The sequence below is a fragment of the Anser anser genome (genome assembly GCF_964211835.1).
Source record: "Anser anser genome assembly, chromosome: 1".
Lineage (NCBI taxonomy): Eukaryota > Metazoa > Chordata > Aves > Anseriformes > Anatidae > Anser > Anser anser.
The window spans coordinates 144,355,227-144,376,953 of record NC_139720.1 but is presented as its reverse complement, the minus strand read 5'-3'; the positions used below and the strand labels follow the sequence as shown (position 1 = coordinate 144,376,953).

General features: G+C 35.3%; 1 protein-coding gene across 1 annotated transcript in view; it reads right to left on the bottom strand.

Moving 5' to 3' along the window:
* Positions 1-3,996: 3,996 nt before the first annotated feature.
* The window catches only part of MRPS9 (mitochondrial ribosomal protein S9), a 30,527-nt gene continuing 12,796 nt past the window's right edge, over positions 3,997-21,727 (bottom strand). The window contains exons 5-11 of the mRNA XM_083818950.1: positions 19,533-19,612; positions 13,758-13,840; positions 10,961-11,036; positions 8,633-8,801; positions 6,842-6,950; positions 5,500-5,669; positions 3,997-4,201 (exon numbers count right to left, since the gene is read on the bottom strand). Of these exons, the coding sequence (XP_083675076.1) occupies positions 4,110-4,201; positions 5,500-5,669; positions 6,842-6,950; positions 8,633-8,801; positions 10,961-11,036; positions 13,758-13,840; positions 19,533-19,612 (779 nt within the window). The 3' untranslated portion in view covers positions 3,997-4,109. The remainder of the gene's footprint in view (positions 4,202-5,499; positions 5,670-6,841; positions 6,951-8,632; positions 8,802-10,960; positions 11,037-13,757; positions 13,841-19,532; positions 19,613-21,727) is intronic.

The following is a 21,727-nucleotide window of genomic DNA, read 5'->3' as shown; positions in this document are numbered from 1 at the left end:
TTCTATGTATGCAAGAACTTTGTAAAACTAACTGTACAGATGAAACACAGATTTCGTCACCAATTCCCTTTCTCCTTAGCCAAAGCTGGCAATCTCATACTAGTCACATACGTAACTAATAAATATTAGTTAAATTTCCAGAAATCAGTATGCACCTTTACGTGAATTGAATTGTCTAAAGTCATACTGCTTTTTAGTTCTGCTAGCTCAAAAATGTTGTTAATTGCTTTAAAAGATCCAAATATCCAGGAAAAACAACAGTAGAGATAAATCAGAAGAGATTGAATTAATCCATCGTGATATCTGTAACATTCACAAAGAAAACTGCCTTTTCATGTTTTTCAATCTAGGCTGATCTCTTCTGACACTGAACCATGAAAAAAAAATACACACACAAAAAACAAACAGATTTTCCCTTGCTGATGACTGACAACGGTATGTGTATAGGACATTGTGCATCATCATCCAATACTTCCCAAAGAAGAGAAACATTAAATGAAGTGAGATAAAACGGTTACTTAGCTTAACTTTTCAACCACTGCCTATTTTTCACATTATTGGGGCATCCTCTGAACTTTGACATTCAGTAGGACACCAAATGCTAGGACAGGGCATCCACATTAATCATTTGAAACAGTTTGGGTATGATTACCGTGACTGGGAGACTGAAGTGTAGTGTCACTTTCAAGTGCTGCATTTGAAACTGTGATAAATATTCCACCCCACTAATTTAATTAACACTAATTTAATGCACATCTCCCATTTTTTGCTACAGCAAATTTCATCACCATCATTAGCTTGTGTTCACTGTTTTCAACCAGGAATCTACAGAGCAAATAATAAAACTATTCCCTGTTTTTATATTGCTTATGGCCTTTACAGAAGAGACAGGACAATGACTTAAACATAAACTTTTAGGAAAAATTCTTTAAATGAATTTTTTTTTTTAAAGAACAAATTCTCTCAATGTTCATGTGATGTTAGCTATATTGTAAAATCCCTCTGTCCACATTAAACAGATTCCAAAATGCATCAGGATTATCACTATGCAATACCAAAGTAAGATCAGATCTCCACAGTTTTCAGAGATCACACATCAACTGGCATTTCTTAGCATATCATCTGAAATACTCATTTGAAGGTATTACTTATTCTCTGAAACTAGATTGCTGAAAACTAGCATTCTCTCATTTATTTCTCACTAAAATTTGATTCTCTTGCCAGAAGAAAAAAAATTGGAAGAAAATCTGAATCTACCCTTTAGAAATCCAATACACTTATATTAATCTGTTGTTACAAAAATCAGTATTTATAGGGAAAATCCATTATTTCTTTCCAAAGCACATACCACTTTTGAAGACAGCTAGTTTCATTAGATTGCAAACTGCTCCATCTTGTGGTAAAATAGCAGCACTAATACAACACAGACACAGCTTTATACCTTTTTATTGTTGGAACCACCAGCCAGAAGGTAATGTGAGAATTACCAGAAATCAGTTCCATTGATATATTTCTTTTGTCTTGCAGCCAATTTCTGTATCTTACCTCAAAGCAAATCATCAGTATGATGGAGGGGAAAAAAAGTCCATATAAATCACAACACACATGGACCAGAAAGCACAGACGGTTTGTTTCTTCCTTACGCCTGCATTCAGAAAACATTTTAATGTTTTAAGTATAAGCATCTGTCACATTCGGGATACTTTTTCTGAATTCTTATTGGCAAGAAAAGTTGCTCTACAGTGCAAGCAGTTCAAAGGTGAAACATGATCAGCCTGGTATGGATGCAGTCAGGCAGACAGGCAGGTATTCAAAAGCACTGCTCTCACTAACCTTCGCAATGATTTGGACTTCTCAGTGTGAATCTGATGGCAAGGGACACATCGGGAAGCGCCACCAGCCCCCGCTGTTGAGTGACTGCAAGATGGGGACCAAGCTTACCACGCTGGTACAAGAAACTTATTCACGTCTGTGGAACTGCAGCCTGCCTTTAATGACTAGTTTTTAAGTGCTAGTTCCGTAAGTACAGCTTTTCTCCAAGTGGAGGGATGTGACACCATTCACCGAAAGGTCCCCGAAAACTGGTTCATACTTTCCCCCATATAGTACATCCCACAGGATATCATTTGGACGTCTTCCCAAGGAATTCTAAGCTTCAACCTCCACTCAAGGAGATCTGGTGCCACACTTAAATCAGGAAAACTGCTTGGACAAAACGTCTGGAGGCACAGGGAGACAAGTAAGAGGTTTGGCACACACGCGTTGGGTAGCCTGAAACACATGAGACTGCAAAGGGATGAGAGGAACAAGACATTAAAACAGACTCAGACTGATAAACTGATTCTACTGCTGTGCTTCATTTAAGTTCACGTGTCTACATACACGATCTGGTATGTAAGAACATCAGAAGAACCCCTATGTACCTGCATGGATATTTAGTGAATGCTTTTATTAAAGTCACAGCTTTTATTGAAACATGATATAGAGTTATCTCGCTACACACTAGCAATTTAAAATTAGCAGAAATGCTACTTAAACCATTTCCTATTTTTTTTAGTGTAAAACATGTCTCATATAGCCCCCATTTGCTCTTCAAAGAGCCAGGTAAATTGCCTCAGCTGTTTGTTATATTCAACTTGAACAAGTCACTGTTTTGATTGAGATCAACTAGCTTAGTGATATGAAAGCCATCAGTGACTCTATAGAGAAATCTTACCCAAATTTTATGGAGTATTCTTGAGAAACAACACAGAACAACGACAGTTCTAAATAACCACCAAAGGGATTCTGGGGAAGTCAGGAGTCAGAAATTCACCAGTCAAGGATGCAGACTGCTGAAACCCAGTTTCTAACCTGCTCTGTTTTATTCAGTCCAAGAAATCTATGCATTCCCTGACACCTCCTGAATTGCGCTTGGGAAAACAATGACACATACAGATCACTCACAGCTATTTATTATCAGCTGCAGCGGCCTGCTAGCACCTTTTGGTACCTCTGAGGTGTAATATTTCTGGGATAAGCTACAACCAACATGAGGCAGGGCTGTGTTCTCACACTTAGAGAAACTCAGAAAGGGCCCTGTTGCTAGAACTACTGAGCTGTATTTCTTTTTGTCTGCTTTCTCCAGACTTGAGGAACCATACGTTCTTTTCTGCTGTAGCCCAGTTCCTATGGGAAAGATAAAGGATATGCTTTTCCTGGAAGCTCTATGTATTTGACCTCTGTCCCAGGAAGGAAGATGGAAATAAACCAAAGTTTTGCACTTTTGGGGGAGTGCTGTAACCGCTGATCTATTTTGGAAGGCTACAATTATAGAGAAGAGGTGGGCAGCACTGCCATCACCTCCTGCTTCTGATTTTAAAAAAGTTATGACTGTTTTTGGCGAAGAGTCCAATGCTATCTTTGCACATTAGCCATATTCAGAACATGCCTCCTTGATCAGGCCTCTTGAGATTTAAAGGGTGGAGAAGATTAACTTCAGCCTAACCCCTTCAGCTCTTTCTGCATTTGGGGGGAAGAAGAAAAAGCTGACTCCTCCAGAGGGTGATTCAGAGCACCTAAAATTAGATATTTGCTCTGAATCACTCCTCACTTAACCCTAGGGAGGCATCCTGGAGAAAACTGTTTCCACAGACAAAGGTTAGCCTCTGTGACTGTTCCGCTGTCAACATCCCCTCAATTGTCAGCATCTTTCTCACTAGTTTCTCAACTCCAGCATAGCTTAGGTTGGAAGTTATCACTTATCTTTGGACACCTGTGAAACAAAAAGGGTGACACTCCAAAACTCTCCAGACACTTGTCTAGGAGCTGCCTATGCAGTCCAGAATTTAGACAGTTGAGTCACTAAACATACTCATTTTTCAAAAAGCTACAGTCCCACCAACTAAGAAGGAAAGATGGCACTCAAAATGCATTATTGCAACAAATTGTGAAAATTTTCAATTATTTTAAATAAATTTAAAGAAAGATGCTTTTTAAACAAAAAAAACATAGTAGTTATAATGGAAAGAAGTCTTTATTACTAAATATATTTATACAACAGTTCTAAATCATAACTGTATATCCTCTGAAGTTCTTGGAGCATTCTGCCTTTCTTTAAATACTCAGATTTATCGCTTTTTCCAGGTAAACTTCCGTCGTGCTCCCTCTTGACCAGGCTTTTTTCGTTCCTTCACACGTGGGTCAACTGTTAGCAGCCCAGCTACAAAACACAGAGAAACACTCATTTGTTTACTGTTATTAGTTGATATTATAGGAGTAGTACGTGTGCATGACAATAGAGGGTTTCAAGACAGCCAAGGGGAAAAGTCCAGGATAAAATAAGCTAAAAGGAATTTAATCAGATATTCCAACATTTCAATTTTTCGTTGGTAACTAACTTTGTTCACATTTAGAACCTCTGAGCCTTTAGAGCAGCGGTCTCAACTTTTTTAGTCGCACAACCCTACCTGTAAAAGATTTTAGAGCACACACCCCTATTATGTATATTCATTAATTTACAAGTTATATACATATGCTACTGAAATACTAGTATTTCCTTCCTGCACCACAGTAGATCTTGTGCACTCCTGGGGTGCTCGCACCTGCTTTTGAACGACTATGTGTACTCTACAACAGTGGTCTCCAAACTGTGTTTTGCAATGTCCAAAACCTGTTCGGAATCACACTGATCTCCCTAAAGATACCAAATTAGTTAAAATGCCAATTTGCAGGAGTATTCCCAGAAAGTTACACTTGTCAGTACTGAAGAACTATAATCAGAGAAACTTATTAAAAAATACCAGCACAAACACTTCCATGGATGGCCACAGAGCGGAAAAACAGTAACTGTCCTGTAAGTAATACAAACGGGTATTCCCCACTGGTCCAGAAAAAACATTGTTAAAAGCTCACAGTCTGTAATTCTGTATTTGCTACAACAGCATGGAATCTAATCACTGAGAGGTATCAAATAACAGAGTACCAAATAAGTTCTACCTTGTTTAGGTAAATTGTCAACTCTAAAGCAAGACAGAAAAGAAGCACCTTCGGTCTGACTAGTTTCATATAGTATGCTCATGCTCATTACTATCCTTTTAAAGTTAACACTCCAGTGTTTAAGTTTAAGAATACATCTTTTTAAACATGAACAAGGTGCAACTATGCAAGTAAAATAAAATATAATCTTAGTATCCTACAGCTCCCAAATGTCTGATCCAGATTTGATAGTGAATATACATGCATGTTTTGTGATTTTATGTAGATGCAATATAAGCTGGTTTACTGACCTAACAGAGGTCAGGAACAGATGGAAAAAAACACGTCATCCAAAATGTACCCAAAGGAAGCTAGGAAAGAACCTGAAAACTATTTTTTACATTCAGATCCCATTCATACAATATACAAGGTTTCACTTGGACTACCTACTCAATTTGCACTGATCGTTAATGATTCTTGTATTAATTCAGCTAATTACCAGAAACACACTAAGAAACATGGAAATAAGATTTCTATTCCTACCTTGCCTCATAAATTCCACCTCCTTTTCTGTCACAAAACTCCTCAAGGCTTTTGCAGAGGCTAAACGTATTGCACCAGCCTGCGAGGATCTTCCTCCACCAGAGACTGTGCAAACCATATCATGTTTTCCAACTCTGTCAAGAAACTGGAATGGGAACAACAACTGTTCTCTAAAAACAAAAAATAAATAAAATTATATACATGTATGTAAGGTTATACTATGTACCTTTCCTATTATAGTATATACAAAAACATGGTTAACTTTCAGACAGAGATCCAGGAAGGTATTTATATCCCTAATGTCCTACTAAAATAAACTTCATCAGCCTGGAGAGAAGAAGCTCCAGGGAAACCTTTTAAAAGGTGTCTATGAGAAAGCAGGAGAGGGATTCTCTATCAGGGAATGTAGTGATAGGACAAGGAGTAATAGCTTTAAACAAAAAGAGGGTAGATTTAGATTAGATATAAGTAAGAAATTCTTAGGTGATGAGGCACTGGCATATGTTGCTCAGAGAAGTCCCAGCCCTGGAAGTGTTTAAGGCCAGGCTGGATGGGGCTTTGAGCAACTTGTTCTGGTGGGAGGTGTCCCTGTCCGTGGTTAAGGGGGTTGGAACTGGATGGGCTTTAAGGTCCCTTCCAACCTAAACCATTTTATGAAAAGCAAACTAATAGCACGGATCATTTTCAAACTGCCAATGGTAAGTACTTGAAGATCAGTTTTGCAATTAATTTTGTCTCACTAATTATCTATGGCTGCCAAGATCTGAATATTAAAGACTGAGAAATCTCTCACTCTATTCTTGAGCTTGGAAACCACAACATGAAATAATCACATAGGGTTGACAAAGGAAGCTTTATATCCCTTTTGAGAAGTCTTCTCTACAGCAAACCGCACATCTTCAAAATCTGAAGCTGTATATGAAGTGTCTTGCTTTGTTTGCTTCTTCTCGTTACTGTATGACAGAGTAATTACATATGAATACAATTCACAAGTCTCTTAGGAAGTTTGACACCTTTGATTATTATTTTTTGTTCAAATAAAACTCCAAGTCCTTTTTAAGGCAACCAAAATTTGAATTATCCAAATAGCCTATGTTCTTGGTTTCTGCATCCCTGCAGAAAGGGGGATAAGAAACAGAGCAAGGCTTACCTATCACTTCTTATACTACTCACTCCTGGAAACTAGGAGGAGAGGCAGGACTGATTTTCATAAATTAGACAGACAGGAAAAAAAGAATAGCATCAACTGTGTGGCATACAGCACCAAAAATAATAGTATAGCATGACTTTTGGTGGCGTATTTTCAGTACATTAAGAATACAGCATTTCGTAGTGCTCTCACCTGTCCTGCAGCACTGGGAAGTAATGTAAAACATCTATTCCATTCACTGTAATTTTTCCAGTCCCATTGTCATAAACTATTACAGTAGCTCTTGAAGTTTTTCTTTCACCTTAAAGAAATTAAAAGCAATCTGTTATGTGCCTTCGATATTCTACAAAATTTCAAATACCTAAGAAGTTAAACTTATCTTCAGTCTTTCAAACAGTACCAGATGTTTGTTTTTGGAAGCTAACGTAATAAAAAAAAAAACAGGGGAAGCAAGGAAATGCAGATAGTGAACAGTCAGCTTTCAATGCATTTTAATCAATACTATTAAGAAGGTCAGGATACTTTCTAGACCTGGTGAGGTCACCGTGTGTGAAAATAAACAGATTGTTGAACACTTATGTTTACCATAAGCACAGCTTCCAAGTCTAATATTAAAGACTTTGTACAGTCATACAAAGGTACAATATTCACATGGAAAAGGTTAACACTAACTATGCTGATATAAATAACGCTTACGCATCATTTAGCATTGTTTCCTCAGAAATTACTAGATGCGATTCAGTTCTGTAAACACATTAGCTTCAAGATAAAACACGACAAATTCTATGCTAAAGCCTATGACCAATCTTCTGTGGCACAAAGGAAGCAATCGTGATAATAAAACAAATTAGGTATTTTGCTTAATTAAGGGGGGTGATGGGACACAAGAATGTTCTTGAACTTATAATGATAGCTTTTCTTAAGATGGGTTGCTTGTTTATGAAACTTTAGCAACTACTATTCTGAAGATACTGTTGAAAACCAAAGTGGATTAAATCCCAGTTTGGCTCTTTCACATCTCCTTGTTTTCATATCATCTCGAAGTTAACCCAGCAAGAACAGAGCTCACCAGCCATTTTGCTTGCTCCTCAAGCTCTCTGAGACTTTTATTCTTATTATCCTCCGCCTGCTGCTTAAGAATACACACCCCTCTTAAACATACAGCATAAAGTGTGCATATGCATACACAGACTTGCACATGCTTTGTCCAAGAAGAATCTTCAGACTTTCCTACACGTTTTTGATACATTAGTTTTCCTAGTCAATCTCTCATATGGCATCATTCTTCCACTTCCATGTGTCACTTCACTGAAAACTTAAGACACCTGTGTTTAGAAGATGCACAGACCCTCGTGGCTTCTCTCTAATAGCCCCTCTGTCTCAGTACCAGTGACTGATTCCCGTCTCTGTCACATAATGCTAGCTACAGTTCATCAACTTGTTTGAAAATTTAAGAATTTGCAAATTCTTTCCAATTTCCTCAGCTGTTTGTAAATATTCAAATGCCCTATTTGTTATTTGTGTCCTCAAAACTCTCTTTTCCTGAATTGCCTACAAAACTCATGATCAAGGTTACTTAGTGGTCTAAGCGCACCACTTTTACACTATGCAACAACACTATTACATCCACTGAATTCTCCGTATGTGTTTGGGATCCCCCCAGTTCCCCACCTTTTATCTTCAGTCAACTTTTCACAGCAAAGTCTGTGGTTTTTTTTTGTACAATGTGCAGCACAATGAGGTCTTCTCTACAGAGATAGTACTGTATCAGAACGAATAGTTGACAGACTGTGCCGAAAATTGACTTTGTTAAACCAAGCTGGATCATAACTTAGTATGTCAAAACATAATTAACAATTATACATCCGATAGAAGCATATAAGAAGAAATAGTGAAACTGTGTTGTACATACATGAACATTATACAGAAATTAGTGGGAAGAGGATAAAAATTCTGCATTACCAACCAACTTGAAATTATTACCTTCACCGGTGCTGAAGGCCACTCCTTGGTCATCATGCTTCAAAGGCTCAATAACAACTTTTTGCAATTGCGCAGAAATTTCTCTGGAAAACTTTTTTATATAATTCTCCTCGATGTTACCACATGGCGACGTCACCAATTTTTGTAAGAGTTGAATAAATCTCGAATACTGTAGACAACAAGACTTCATTAAAGGATGCAAGTGTAATTGCATTTGCTAAAACTTTCTATTTTTATGTACTTAATCTTTCCTACTTCACTTTTATTGATGATTTCTGACAAGATGACACTTTTGCACCTACATGCTGATTTAAGAACAGCATGCAGATGCATCATTTGCTGTGTGACTAAAGATACCTGGTTCTTTCTTCAGGCAACAATGAAGCTTTAATTCAAAGTATAACCACCAACCCCTTTGTAACACAGGATTATTGTATTAGAATGAAGTTCATCCCACTTTTAAAAAGAAAACATTGAGGGGGTCTTCATTCTTTTGTTGTCATTAAAAAGGCAAAATGAGAAGATTTTTACCTCATTTTCAGTAAGTCAGCATATTCATTGACTTGGAAATAATTTTATTTCACTAAACTGAGCCTCTTAAATGATTATATTTCATAATATATACAGGAAATACCTATCTATCTATCTTTGGCTGTTCAAGCTGAGTTGCTTTAATGTTTATGATTTCCTTTAAACCGAACAATCAAGCTATTTAAAAATTCAAGAGATACTTGACTTAAAGGGCAACCTCTTGAAATAAATTATCCTTTGCTACTGTGTGGTTCTCCTTCCCCCTTACACCCCCTCCGAAGTTCTTCAACATGTGATTAAAGAGTAAACACCACTGTGTTAACCCATTTGTGCTAAAAGGTGGGATGTCCTGTTATGAAGTGTTACCGGCAGGAGTACCAGATAAGCTAGGTCACAGGATGTAAAGGTATGCCAGCTTTTAAAACGGATTTTTCATATAGATATCACATCTAAGTTTTCTTAACTTACCGGTTGTTATGAAAAGTATTTTCTCGTCTGTTTCCAGAAGTTTCTGCACAAAATTATTTTTTTTATTTTTTTTTCTGTAATTTAGCAATAGTTCCTGGAACTCTGACATCATTCAAAAAGCTACTTCTATCTAACAATCTGACACACATCTGCAATCCCCTAGGAGCAAAATAGCTGAAATCTGGGTAGATCAGGATGCAGGACTTAGAGCAGCAATTTCTAACTTACATTTATGGACATGAACCTGCCAAAGACCTTTCCACTTTACTCATAGACAAGAAGTCATATGATGTTACTGTTCTGGATGACAAATGAGCAAAGGGTACATTTGCTGCTGCCATGCTATTTTGTAATGATATTGTCCACAGGAGAAAAGAGATTCAGCACTGTTTCTAGCTGGAAAAATACTTCAAATTCTCTGTGTTACATTCTCTGGTACTATCATATTCAAGCTTAGGCTTCCAGAAGAGAACTGAAGTTGGCCACACAGACTGAACCTGCTGTTACAAAAGCAAATGCTATTTAAGGGATTGCAGGAAAAAACTCTGAGTAAGAAAAGTGGATGACTATCAGGCTTGATAGTCTTATTCCCAGAGAAGCATGTGAAGTACTCCAAATCTCGATACTGATACAGCCTGTTGATACTGGCAAAACTACAAAAATCCTCTTCTCTCCTCCCATACTTCATATCAAGGAGAACATATAAAGAGCTATCCCAGATGAGACCACAGATCTGTGTAGCTTTATATCTTCTTTCTGATATTTGATTCTGTAGCCAATCACTAAGAAAAGGAATCCTTATTTCTGACCATCCTTCTCTGTGACTTTTCTATCTCTATTGTGCCCTTCTTAAGATTCAGCCAAACACTCTCTACGGATTTACCATTACACAAATCCATCGTGTTTCCCCACCTTGAACATTCACCCTTTTCCTAAAATAAAGAACAGAGGTTCTAGCCCTGTTTTTCATCTGTAATTAGAATAAATGACTATTTATTTCTATTATAAGCTGTCACTATGCTCCATTTCTATTAACACAATTAGATAAAAAGAGACAAGGCCTCACAATGCTACCAGAAGAAAAAATTAACTAATGTAAGCAACAGTAGAAAACCCTTAATTGTTCTGTATTATGCTAGATAAAAAAGGGACATAGGGTAAAGACAACATGAAAATAATGTGGTAGTGCTATAAGACATGCATTTTATGGGAATAAAGTTCTTTTGAAGAGCACCTGCCTCTCTGTAATGCCTTTACAGTATCCAAAAACGCAGAGTCCATGTTTTTAAGACACAAGCCTCCTTAAGATTAGAAGGATTAATTACTTACATCATCATCTGACAGTTTTTCTAACAACATTTCTTCCAATTCCGTCTTAGTCAGCCATCTGCTGCCAACCAGGTTCCTGTTTAAAATATCACATATATTCTCCCTTTAATTAACCATGCAATTAGAGTTACATCACAAAGGACCACACATACAGTCTTAGCTCAGAAATATATTTTCCATCACAAATGAATACAGATCACATTCCCATAGTAAATAGAAAAAGGCCTACACTGATTTTAAAAGATCTTTTGAAAGGAATGGTAACGTCACATACTGAATTTACCAAATTAAAATTATGTATTTCACTTACACATTATTCATACTATTGAAGTCTGATATTGAGCAAGATTACCCTTGCAAGAGTAATCTATCTTCTCCTTAGCTTAAAACTTAGTTTGAAAAATTTGCTGCTAGGAAGGGTTTGGTTTATTAGCAGCAAAGAAATAAATCAAAAGGCAGGATGTAAAAAAATTCTAAAGCAACAAAATTTTGCCTGTGGTCTCCAATTCTTTGGTTCAATACCAAACTCCACTTGCGGTAAGTATGGTCAAGGTACTAACACAGCAATAACAACCATACTGTATTTTATCTACTATATAATCTCTATCTGCTCAGTACAGAAACTGAACCAATGATAGAAACAGCAGAAGTTAAGAAAACAGCCTCACATAGAGATGTTAACACAAAAAAAAAAACAAACGTGAAGTAAATCGTTGGGAAATATGTATCGTATGAAGTGTCTGACAAAACAGAATGCTACCATAAATATACACATCAACTTTATCAGGTAAATTTAAGGCAAAGCGCCAACTCTCTTACCTCTGTAGGATTTTTTTTTAATTTTTTTTTTTTTTTTAAAGAAGCAATCCTAATGAACAAGCTCTGATTCAGAAAAGCATTCCTACTCAAGGTGATTTTAAGTAGTACTTCTGAAGTACGTATTTTAATGTTTTTCTGAGTCAGGGCATAAGAAATGTTTACTTAGAGACAGTGCTGGTTTTAACAGGAATCTTAAAAAGTACCTAACCCTGACAGATTCAAGTATATAGTATATATACTTACGTACAGCTACTTCCAGTGAAGCCAGTGATTTATTTATTTTAAACGTGTGAAAAGCTATAAGCTTAAGTCTTTCAAGATCAGGTTCCTACCCCTCAGTTAATATTACAGTGTGTCCACGACAGATTGTTTGCTGGAAAAAAAAACAAAAACAGTTCCCACAACCCCCTACCTACCTTGAGGAGATAAATTATTGAGGCTAATCTCAAAGGAAGTACTACATCCCTTAAACCCTTTAAATTATCAGGGTTTTTACAAACATAAAAGAGGAAAACAAAAACTTTCAACCCTGACTACCTTTAGGTCATTTTTCACATCAGTACATCCACTGGCTGAGCTCTCTAAGGTTATTTTTCAGCAGCATACGCCAAGAAACTTAAATCATTTGTTCTTGTCTGCTTAGAAACTAATACAGATCTATAATAAAATATTCTGTGGCTCATAGGATGCTATATATATATATATACACACATACATATGTATATATATATACACATACACACACACACATCATGAACAAACATGAACTTCTATTATTTAAGAAGGAAATAATCTCAACAAATTAACACTTTCTCTTCCTAACATAAATGATAAATGGCTGAAATTAAGAAATGACAAACCAACACAACATGCAACTGGAATGGCACACAAACCTGGCCAGAAAATACACAGCAAGAACATAAATCAAAACTTTTTTTTCCAGTGTCTAAATTGTAACTATATAAAAATTGGTAAGCACTGAAATCAAATCTTCCTAGCTGTATCTACTTTTTTTAGATACTTGCTTGATTTCATATTCCAATATATCAAAATCCTTGCAAAAAGAGTAAAATATATATTAAAAAAAAAAATCAAGAAAACAGCCTAAGAAGTGAAGTTTCTAAAACGTATATCCATTTCAAAGACAACCCTGACAGTATGCACTGAGAAACCAACAATTATAGCATTTCACAGCTTGTTCTGGTTAACGTACACCTTTTTAGCTTGGCCATAGCCACTGAACAGAAAAGCTTACTATGCACACCAGAAAAGTTAAAGAAGAGAAACTTAGAGAAACTGAATTCAATTACCATTAATGGTGATATTACAACAAACCGAACCAAATAAACTTTTCTAAAATAAGTACAGCTTTGATGATTCAGCTGTACAAAGCCATTAGAAGAAAAATAGTAGAATTAACTATTTTGATGCTCTTCAAGTTCAACATTGGTAAGTAAAAATACTCAAGAACAGCAATTAATGAAAGACTATCAAAAAGCTCAGCTTTAAGACCTTGGGATTTTTCCAACAGTTAAGCAACATATTTGATGTTTACAAAGGCCTTATTTTCTCATAAAAATCTTACTACCCTTTTCAAAAACCTTTACTAAAGAAATAATTAGGAAACTTCATATATGGACAAAGAATACTGGATATTCTCTACATATTTTCAAGTCACACTTTTGAATTCTTACATAGGGGAGGACATTGAAAAGAGCTGAGAGAGATTGAACAGTAAGAGATATAGCTGGGGGTTCCCTATTTCAGCAGTGAGCACTCCACACGTACAGATTACAGACAGACCTTTCAACCTGAAATTAGCATACAAATATTAAGTCAGGGAATAGGGAAAAAGTCTGAGAATGGGTTAATGCAATAAAAGGCAGGTAGGATGGGAGACTACAAAATGTGCCAAAAACAACATACTGAAGCATTTTAAGAAAAGTAATATCAATATGCAATCCAACTGGAAACATACTTTTTTTCCTTCTGAGGTGGCAAGTCCTGAGCTGCCATTTGGTCTTGATGTTTCTGAACATTTAGCAGTTTTTCATAGGTATCCTAAAATATATATGGAAGAAGAATTTAAATGCATTTTTTCCATTTAATATTTTATTTTATTATGTAAAACACGCTTATGTGGTTTTGGTTTCCAAACATCTAAAATTCAAGAGGTTAGAAAACAAACAGAGCTCTAACAAGTTAAAAAAATATTTTTTGCATGTTTAATAGCATGTTAAAGCTAAACCAATAAACATTTAGACAGTAGGCGTAATATTTTCATATGTAGTTCAAGGTAATTAATTTTGAATTGTTATTTTTCTTCACTTTGTTGCCTTCTTATACATGCTTTTACAAAAATTCTCAGATGTATACAGAAAAGCAGCTACATTTATGTAACGCATATGCCTCCAAAACATACTGCACAATCATTTCAGAGCATTCACATTTTAGCTTGTCTTCCTCAAAATAGTGAGGAGATTTAAAATTGTAAATTATTTCATTGAGCTAGATTTTTGTACATTTGGATTGTCAGCTCTATCAGTAGTCTGTACTAATCAGAACTCGCTCGTACCCAGGCATGTCCACGAAGACACACGGTTAAATTTATCATAATTAGAATTATTATTTTTTTTAAACATTACAGATATACTGGCTCTAAATTTTCAGTACTTTTTTTTCCTCAACAGTCTTCTCAAAATTCTTAGCTATGTAATTTCAAATCATGCTGTGATAGGGATTTACAACTTCAGAAAACCAAAAGCAAAAATATTCATAAAGCCACACAGAAAATATTACATGAGAGATGTTTTTAAATAAACAGTTTCTTCACAGTTTCTTCAGTTTCTTCACTTCAAAAACTTTTGGAATCTATTTTGTTCTAAAGTATTACATCTAATACTAAGAACTACAACAGTGATTTAAACTAGAAATAGGAATATCTGGAAATATAATTACAAATAATATTGAAACAAAACAATTGTATTACAGCAAAGTACTAGAATGTAAAATAATTTACCTTCATTAACAAGTGAAAGTACAAAGCTTATAACCACTTTCACATACTTTAGTACTGTAAGGACTGTAGCAAATACTAGAGAAACTACAGATTAGGAATTACTGGGGACAGGGAAGGATCAATTTTTTTTTTTTCTGCTGTATTACTTAAAACAAATAGACCATTAAAAGAAAAGCAAGACAGATACATACTGTTAAAAATTAACCACTGAAATTCCAGTTCTTAACACAAGTAATACTGTGATTTGCAACAGGCTGCCATGAAATTTCTGCAAGTTTACATTCTTTTTTTTTTTTTAAATCCCACCTCGCTTAGCTATGAGCATCTACTGTCCAAGCTGATTTATCCATTAATATAAAAAACATTGGCTCATATACTAAAAATATGTGTACTTAAAGTATATGAACTAAGAACAGATTGCTATCTGAGCTGCATTCGAAGCATTTAAATAGGGACAATTCACTAAGGCCTTTGATGCAGGTCATTGGTGACATTTTTAACAGCACTGTGGAACAAAAGTATTTTTGGAATAACTCCACAGTATAAAATCCTGCAGTACAAAACTGCCCACTTTTCCCTGAGACTGCACAAGAACTCACATATTATAGTAATATGCCTTCCAGAAATCTTTCAGTTTTGACAGGATAACCCATTTCAGGTAGGAACTAGGAAAATTTTTCAATTTAAAAAAATACTCTGTCTTTATACACATGAAGCATCACATAAAAGAGCATAACAAATCATATTTTCAAATACTCCCAAACCTCAGAAATACAACCACAGATCTCTAAGATAAGAAGGTATGGTAGCACTACTTTGGGTATCATTCATATCACATCATCTCTAATAATCTTAACAGCTCTATTCAGAGCTGACTATTAGGCTGCAAAAAGTTCTATGCAGGAAAAGCAGGCACATCTCATGCCCTCTGACCCAAACCCTGTGCCTGACACCAAGAATTTTTTTTTAATGCATTTGTAGTTAGACTGGAAGAAGAATCAGTATGGAAGCTTCTGCTCTGGACTGTAGTGGGGATGGGAGAGAAGGGAAAAAGATTTAGCTGCAGATCAGGTATCTCTGGAGAAGTCCCTGGAACAGGGGCTTCAGATTACTGAGCATTGGGAAGTCATCAAACCAGACATGAAGATGGTATTTTAGAAATTAATGTGATCTCTTTAAAATGTTCAGGTTAAATTACAGAAGCAGTGGTCATTAAAAAGAAAAACACACCAACAACACTCTAACTAAAAAACCTTTACACAGGAGATGAAGTCAAATAAGATTAGAAAATAATATTATAAAACATTTTGGCATGGAAGTCAAAATCTAAATATAATTTCCTGCATATTTCTGGCAATTAAAAGTGAACTGGAATCTGTTATGAAATAAAATTTTGGTCTTAAGTATTACAAAAAATTAATGCAAGTGTTTAACGTCTGTAGAGAGATGAAGTCAACAAACTAAAAGAACCACTCACTTGTGCAGTAAAGTACATGGATGAGTCTTTGCAAAATCAGGAATCGCATGTAATGCCCAATAATTTATCTGACAAATCTTCACTCCCCACAGGCTAAAGAAAGCGTCTGAAGACACACTTGCTTTTTCAAAGCTGGCAGGTGAAGATTTTACTAATCACTTCAGGATTCAATAGTCCAACTCATGAATGTACACATCTGTGTGTCTTGTAAACTCAGCTAGTACACAATCAAAATAGCTGATTTTACAAGATTGGCTATGTGCTAAAATGCTTCCATTTCTAATAGAGGTATCAAATTTTAGATCTGTGTAAGGATTAAGTCTTCTAAAATACAAAACAATATTCTTATTTTACCCTATATAAAAATTTTGGGAAGAAATTAGCAAATGGAACCCTAGAAAATGAGGGCTTTTTGGTCCTTTTTTTTCTTAAATGGGAATTTAGCATTGTAGCATTTTGGTTAAAATATGCTGCAGAGCTCGTATCATTTTGCCTTTTTCTTCATTTTTTTTTTCACTTCAGCATATACTTAAAAAAAAAAGTTAAAATGCTCTATTGCATATATTATCCACAATCTGATATTTCTAAAAAAGTAAAGCAGCAGTTACATAAAATTACTATTTTGCTTCACAGACTGGTATGAAGAGACCATTTTGTCTTGCTTTGTGCATTACTAAAATATGACGTTTTCTCCAAAAAACTCTTAAGTTAAATGATGATCAAGTATACAAGCAAATATTTGTGAAGCTGTTTCATGCAGTAAACGATGTATATCAGAAGAAAAATAAATTGTCCTTTCCTGACAGCTAAACTTTATTCAAACAGGCAGAATGAAGGCAACAATGGAATATAAAGTGAATATCCTTTATGAAAGTTTGTTTAATATTCAAGTCATATCAACATGTATATTGGCTGTTATAATACACGTGAATACATATGGTTTCTATTTTCACTAGGTGGGTAACGTTATTTCCTAGCATTAACTACACAAACAATGCTGTGACCATTTATGTCACTAGAAATTAATAAAAGTGAAGTTCCACATGAGTCTGTGTAGTAATTAACAGCATACAATTTTAAGCTAAATATTATGTTTATCCGATTTATGAGACTTAACATAGCAATTTTAAGGACATCCTCAAATGGGATTGATTACTTACACTACACTGTATTAACATACAACCTTTCTTTTTTCCTAGCCAAATTAATTAGCTTTGAGACTTAAAAATATGTTTTCTTAAATACACATTAGCCTAATAAGAGGTTAAAACAACATCGGGAATTTCATGCAGATTTAGTCTTTCATTTGGCTGACTGAAAAAAATGTTAAATCTCCTTTAATGGATTCAGGCTTACAGAACTCTATTTAATGAAGATATTTAGAAACATTCTAAGAATGCTCAAGTACTTAAATATCCTATACTAATGAAATTTGTGTTTGTCAAAGTGGTTTTGTTTGAAGGTGGTTGCCACTGTTAGAAACAAGATGCACACTATTCTCTTTGAGATTTCCAAGGCAATCTTGCATACTCTTTCTAACTGCTTGGAAGAGCTAAAAATAAACTTGTGCTCCTTGTAAAATTTGTAATTTCTTCATTATGATGGAATGCAACAAAACATCTTGCCCTTGGGTTGCTCCGTTTCAGCCAAAACAAATGCAAATGGCTTGTCAGATGACAGCTGTTTGATAAGGCTCCTCTACAAGACCTGCATGCTTTACTTTTTTCCGTGAAACTTGGGATGAAAGGCAGAAGGCAGGAAGAGAATTAATGTAGCATACAGTCTAAAGGCAATGCTACAACCGTGATTAAGTAGAAAAGTTAAAAGGCACAGATTTTCCACAGCCTCGCTGCGTGCAACCCATCCGTGTAACAAGTTGACAGGCCTAGCGCGTCAGCTCCATCATCCTCTCCGACAGCTAAAACGCAGCACTGCATCCCTTTTCAGAGAAAATTTGCGTCTGCACCATGAAGCGTTGTACATTATTTCTTAGCACTGCAGGGGGCTCAAGTCCATATGGAACCTTCACAAATATTACCACAGATCAAACCAGCGGCGTTTCGAGGCAGATTTGACATACCTATTTAAATGAACAGCAGGGGTCCTCGGGCTGCCTCAGGCTGTGCAGGAGAAAACCTCTGTGGAAAGCCTATGCTGCAGCTCCATTACTCAGCAAAGATACACTCTACATTTATCATTCATTTCATTTCTGCCAGGGCAAGAAGCTCATTTGCCCAAGGTCAACAACAAAAAAAAAAGGGGGGGGGGGGGGCTGTTTTTTATTCTCCCAAAGAAATAAATGTACCTGACAAGTGGGGATTTTGTCCTTTGGGTACACAGTACACAAATAAATACCAGATAATTCTAATAAAAACACTGCACTCTGTAAAACCGTGCACTGACTTTGGTAACAAAATTTATTTTTTTGAGAACAGACTAATCACAGAAATAACTTTTTAAGACTACCTAATGAGGAAACAAAATCTGAAATGACTGTCCAGTTAAATATTTCTGCATAAAGCATTAATGTTTTCCATCTTCTATAAGTACACATAAGAAACATGCATAAATTCTTCTAAGGATGTAGATAATGCTTGCGCTATTGATGGTCACAGATATGGAGCGTCTATTCATAATCCACGTGAAGACTCAGAAGCTGTATCTGATAGAACATAATGAGACCCTACCATAAAGGTAAACAGATGCAGATCTTTTACTCCTGGAACCATGCTAATCAGAAAAAGCCTTAAGTTTGCATGAATGAAACAGTCTTAGAAAAATCAATTAAGCAGTTTAAATGCAAATTTTCTTCATACTAAATGTCAGCACAAATAACATTTCCTATAGCTTTGCCCTTCAAGGGAAAAAAAAAACTATTTTTTTATTCTACAGCGATTTTTCCTAGGACTAGCTGTTTCTGTTGTTTACACATTCTCCACAACTAACTTTATGCTACTAAGTGGGTACAGCCTACAAGAAAGCAGTCAGACTATTCAGATGCAGATCATAGTCAAAACTGTAAAATAAACCAAAAAAAAATAAGCAGGAACTACTATGTACTCTGTTCTCTTAAACTTCACATAAAAACACCTCCAATAATAGATATTGTGACAAAAATCAACATTTCTTTCATGTTCAGTGGTGATATGACCTACCGTGAAAACACTGAGTAAAGTCAGGAGCTCCTGATACACATCCCTAGAATAACGTGTACTTGACTGGGAACTAACATTATTTACTGCAGGTACCATACTTACATGCATTAATGAATAGTATGATTGCTTGCCGGTATAAAAGAGGAAGTGAAATGGTCGGCCATCTTCTCCCCACTGGATTTCTAATGAAAAGAAAGATTAGACAAGAAAGCAATATACACTCACTAAAAAAAAAATCTTTGTATTTAATTGCCGTTACAAACCTCTTTCATAATACTGATTACCTTTTAAAATATCAGAGAACAATGACATTTCATGAGTATTCAACCTGTCTGGAAATCTAATGATTTAGACTACCTTGTTATAAACAAACAAACAAACACAATTCTCTAGCTGCAATTATAAGCAAATATTTAATACTTCTAAATATCTTTTAACATGAGGGAATCCCTCATGCACGTCTTAAATGAGCTTTCAAAGACTGTTTAGTTGGTATTACAGATGCAAATATCCATTTTAGAATAGAAAGAAGTACAAATTAAGGGACAATTGAAATCTACATAATGATGGCGAAAGGCTAAACATTAACTGCTCTGGAAAACAGTGCTTTAAACTCATAACAAATTACTTACTAGTATAACACATCTAAAACAAATTTAGTATTCATACAATTGTCTTCTGCAGGTAACTGCAAATATTCAGAACTTGGGAGATTTTAGGACTTGTTCATGTTGATGCCTGTGGGATATTTAAACACAAGACCTATGCTATGCTTTACATAATTAGTACAGCAACAAAACAGTCTTTGTTTAATTCATCGCATCCAGATTATTCATCAAAAAAAGAAAGCTATTTATGGAGATGAATTTCGACAAGAAAAAATTGTGTATCAAATATAAGTGTCTTAACATGACACCCATCTCTTCCAAACACAGAAAACTAACAAAAATAAACACTGAGAGCTTTCAAAAAAAATTGAACTGTAAAGAAACTGCCAGCCATTTTATCCAGTAAGTTCAGTTGAAGCAATCTATAAACTACAGACAAAGATAAGACTCCAAGAACCTGTCTGATAAGCATGCTGGTGTATTGCATTGAAACATTAACACAGAATACAGCAGAAGTGGAATGAAAAGATGTAAAACTTAAAAAAAAAAACAGAAAGAACACTGGGGGCATTTAACTGGATATAGTACTGGGGGAACGTATGAATTTCCCTTTATGTGGCTGTGAAAGTATGTTTAGTTGAAATTACTATTCAGGAAACATTCTAAAGTATAAATGTATGGTTTTGTACTTCCAAATTCTTAAAGATGTAATGCACAGACAGTCAAGAAAAGCTGCCTTAAAAAAATAACAACAGATATTTATTGAAAACTGTTAATTTTAGAAATATACATTTGCACTAATCCTAGTTCTCAGGACAGAGCTAGAATCTCAAAGAACTCTTTGGTCCTGAAAACATAAAGAGTAGTAGCTTAGATCTGCCATAAACAGCCCTTAGATTTTAGAATTGTATAATTACGTTTAACTGTCTTACCCTTTGCATTCTACTTTCTATTTCATGATACTGTGAAGTTAGAAATTAAATCATGATACCATTTAATAGCTAACATTCCAAAATTTCTAGCAATGCAGAGATCTTTCTAAAAGATGCACAAAATCTAAAAAGCATCAAGAATCTATTGATTCCAGGAACAGTAAAAGGAAAGAAGGAAGAAAAGAAGGAAAATGATAGCATTACACTGATCATCAGAAGTTTCTAAATGGGACTCAATAGTTCCGTGAATAAAGAATTTCACATCCATGCTAATAGTTCATACTAAATGACAGCCAAAAAATGAATAAACAACTTTGTAAAATTCTTTGTAAAATTTAATTTGGTGATTTCGATCAGGTTCTCATTAAACAACATATTGGCGTGTCACTGACAACTGAGGTGCCTCAGGAAGCAAGGCCAAACACTGTATGGATCAAGTGCAGATTTAAGACTTCCAGGTCAAAAGTGAGACGTGATGGGGAAGAGTTTCCATTCACATCACCCCCTATTCTCTCAACTGGGGATTTCAAGGCTGTAATTTCTCAGCTTTTAGAGCACCGACGGTACCAGGAAAACTTTTGGTTTAAAATAGCATTAATGAATATTTTATGGATATGATAGACAGCACTGACAAAAAAGCTACTGAATTCGACAAAAGGTTTTCCAGTGACTTCAACAGATTTTGCACGTCATTCTACCTGCTGTTTATTTTTAAACAATGAAAAACATTCATCTATAGTCAGCTCACAATATGCCT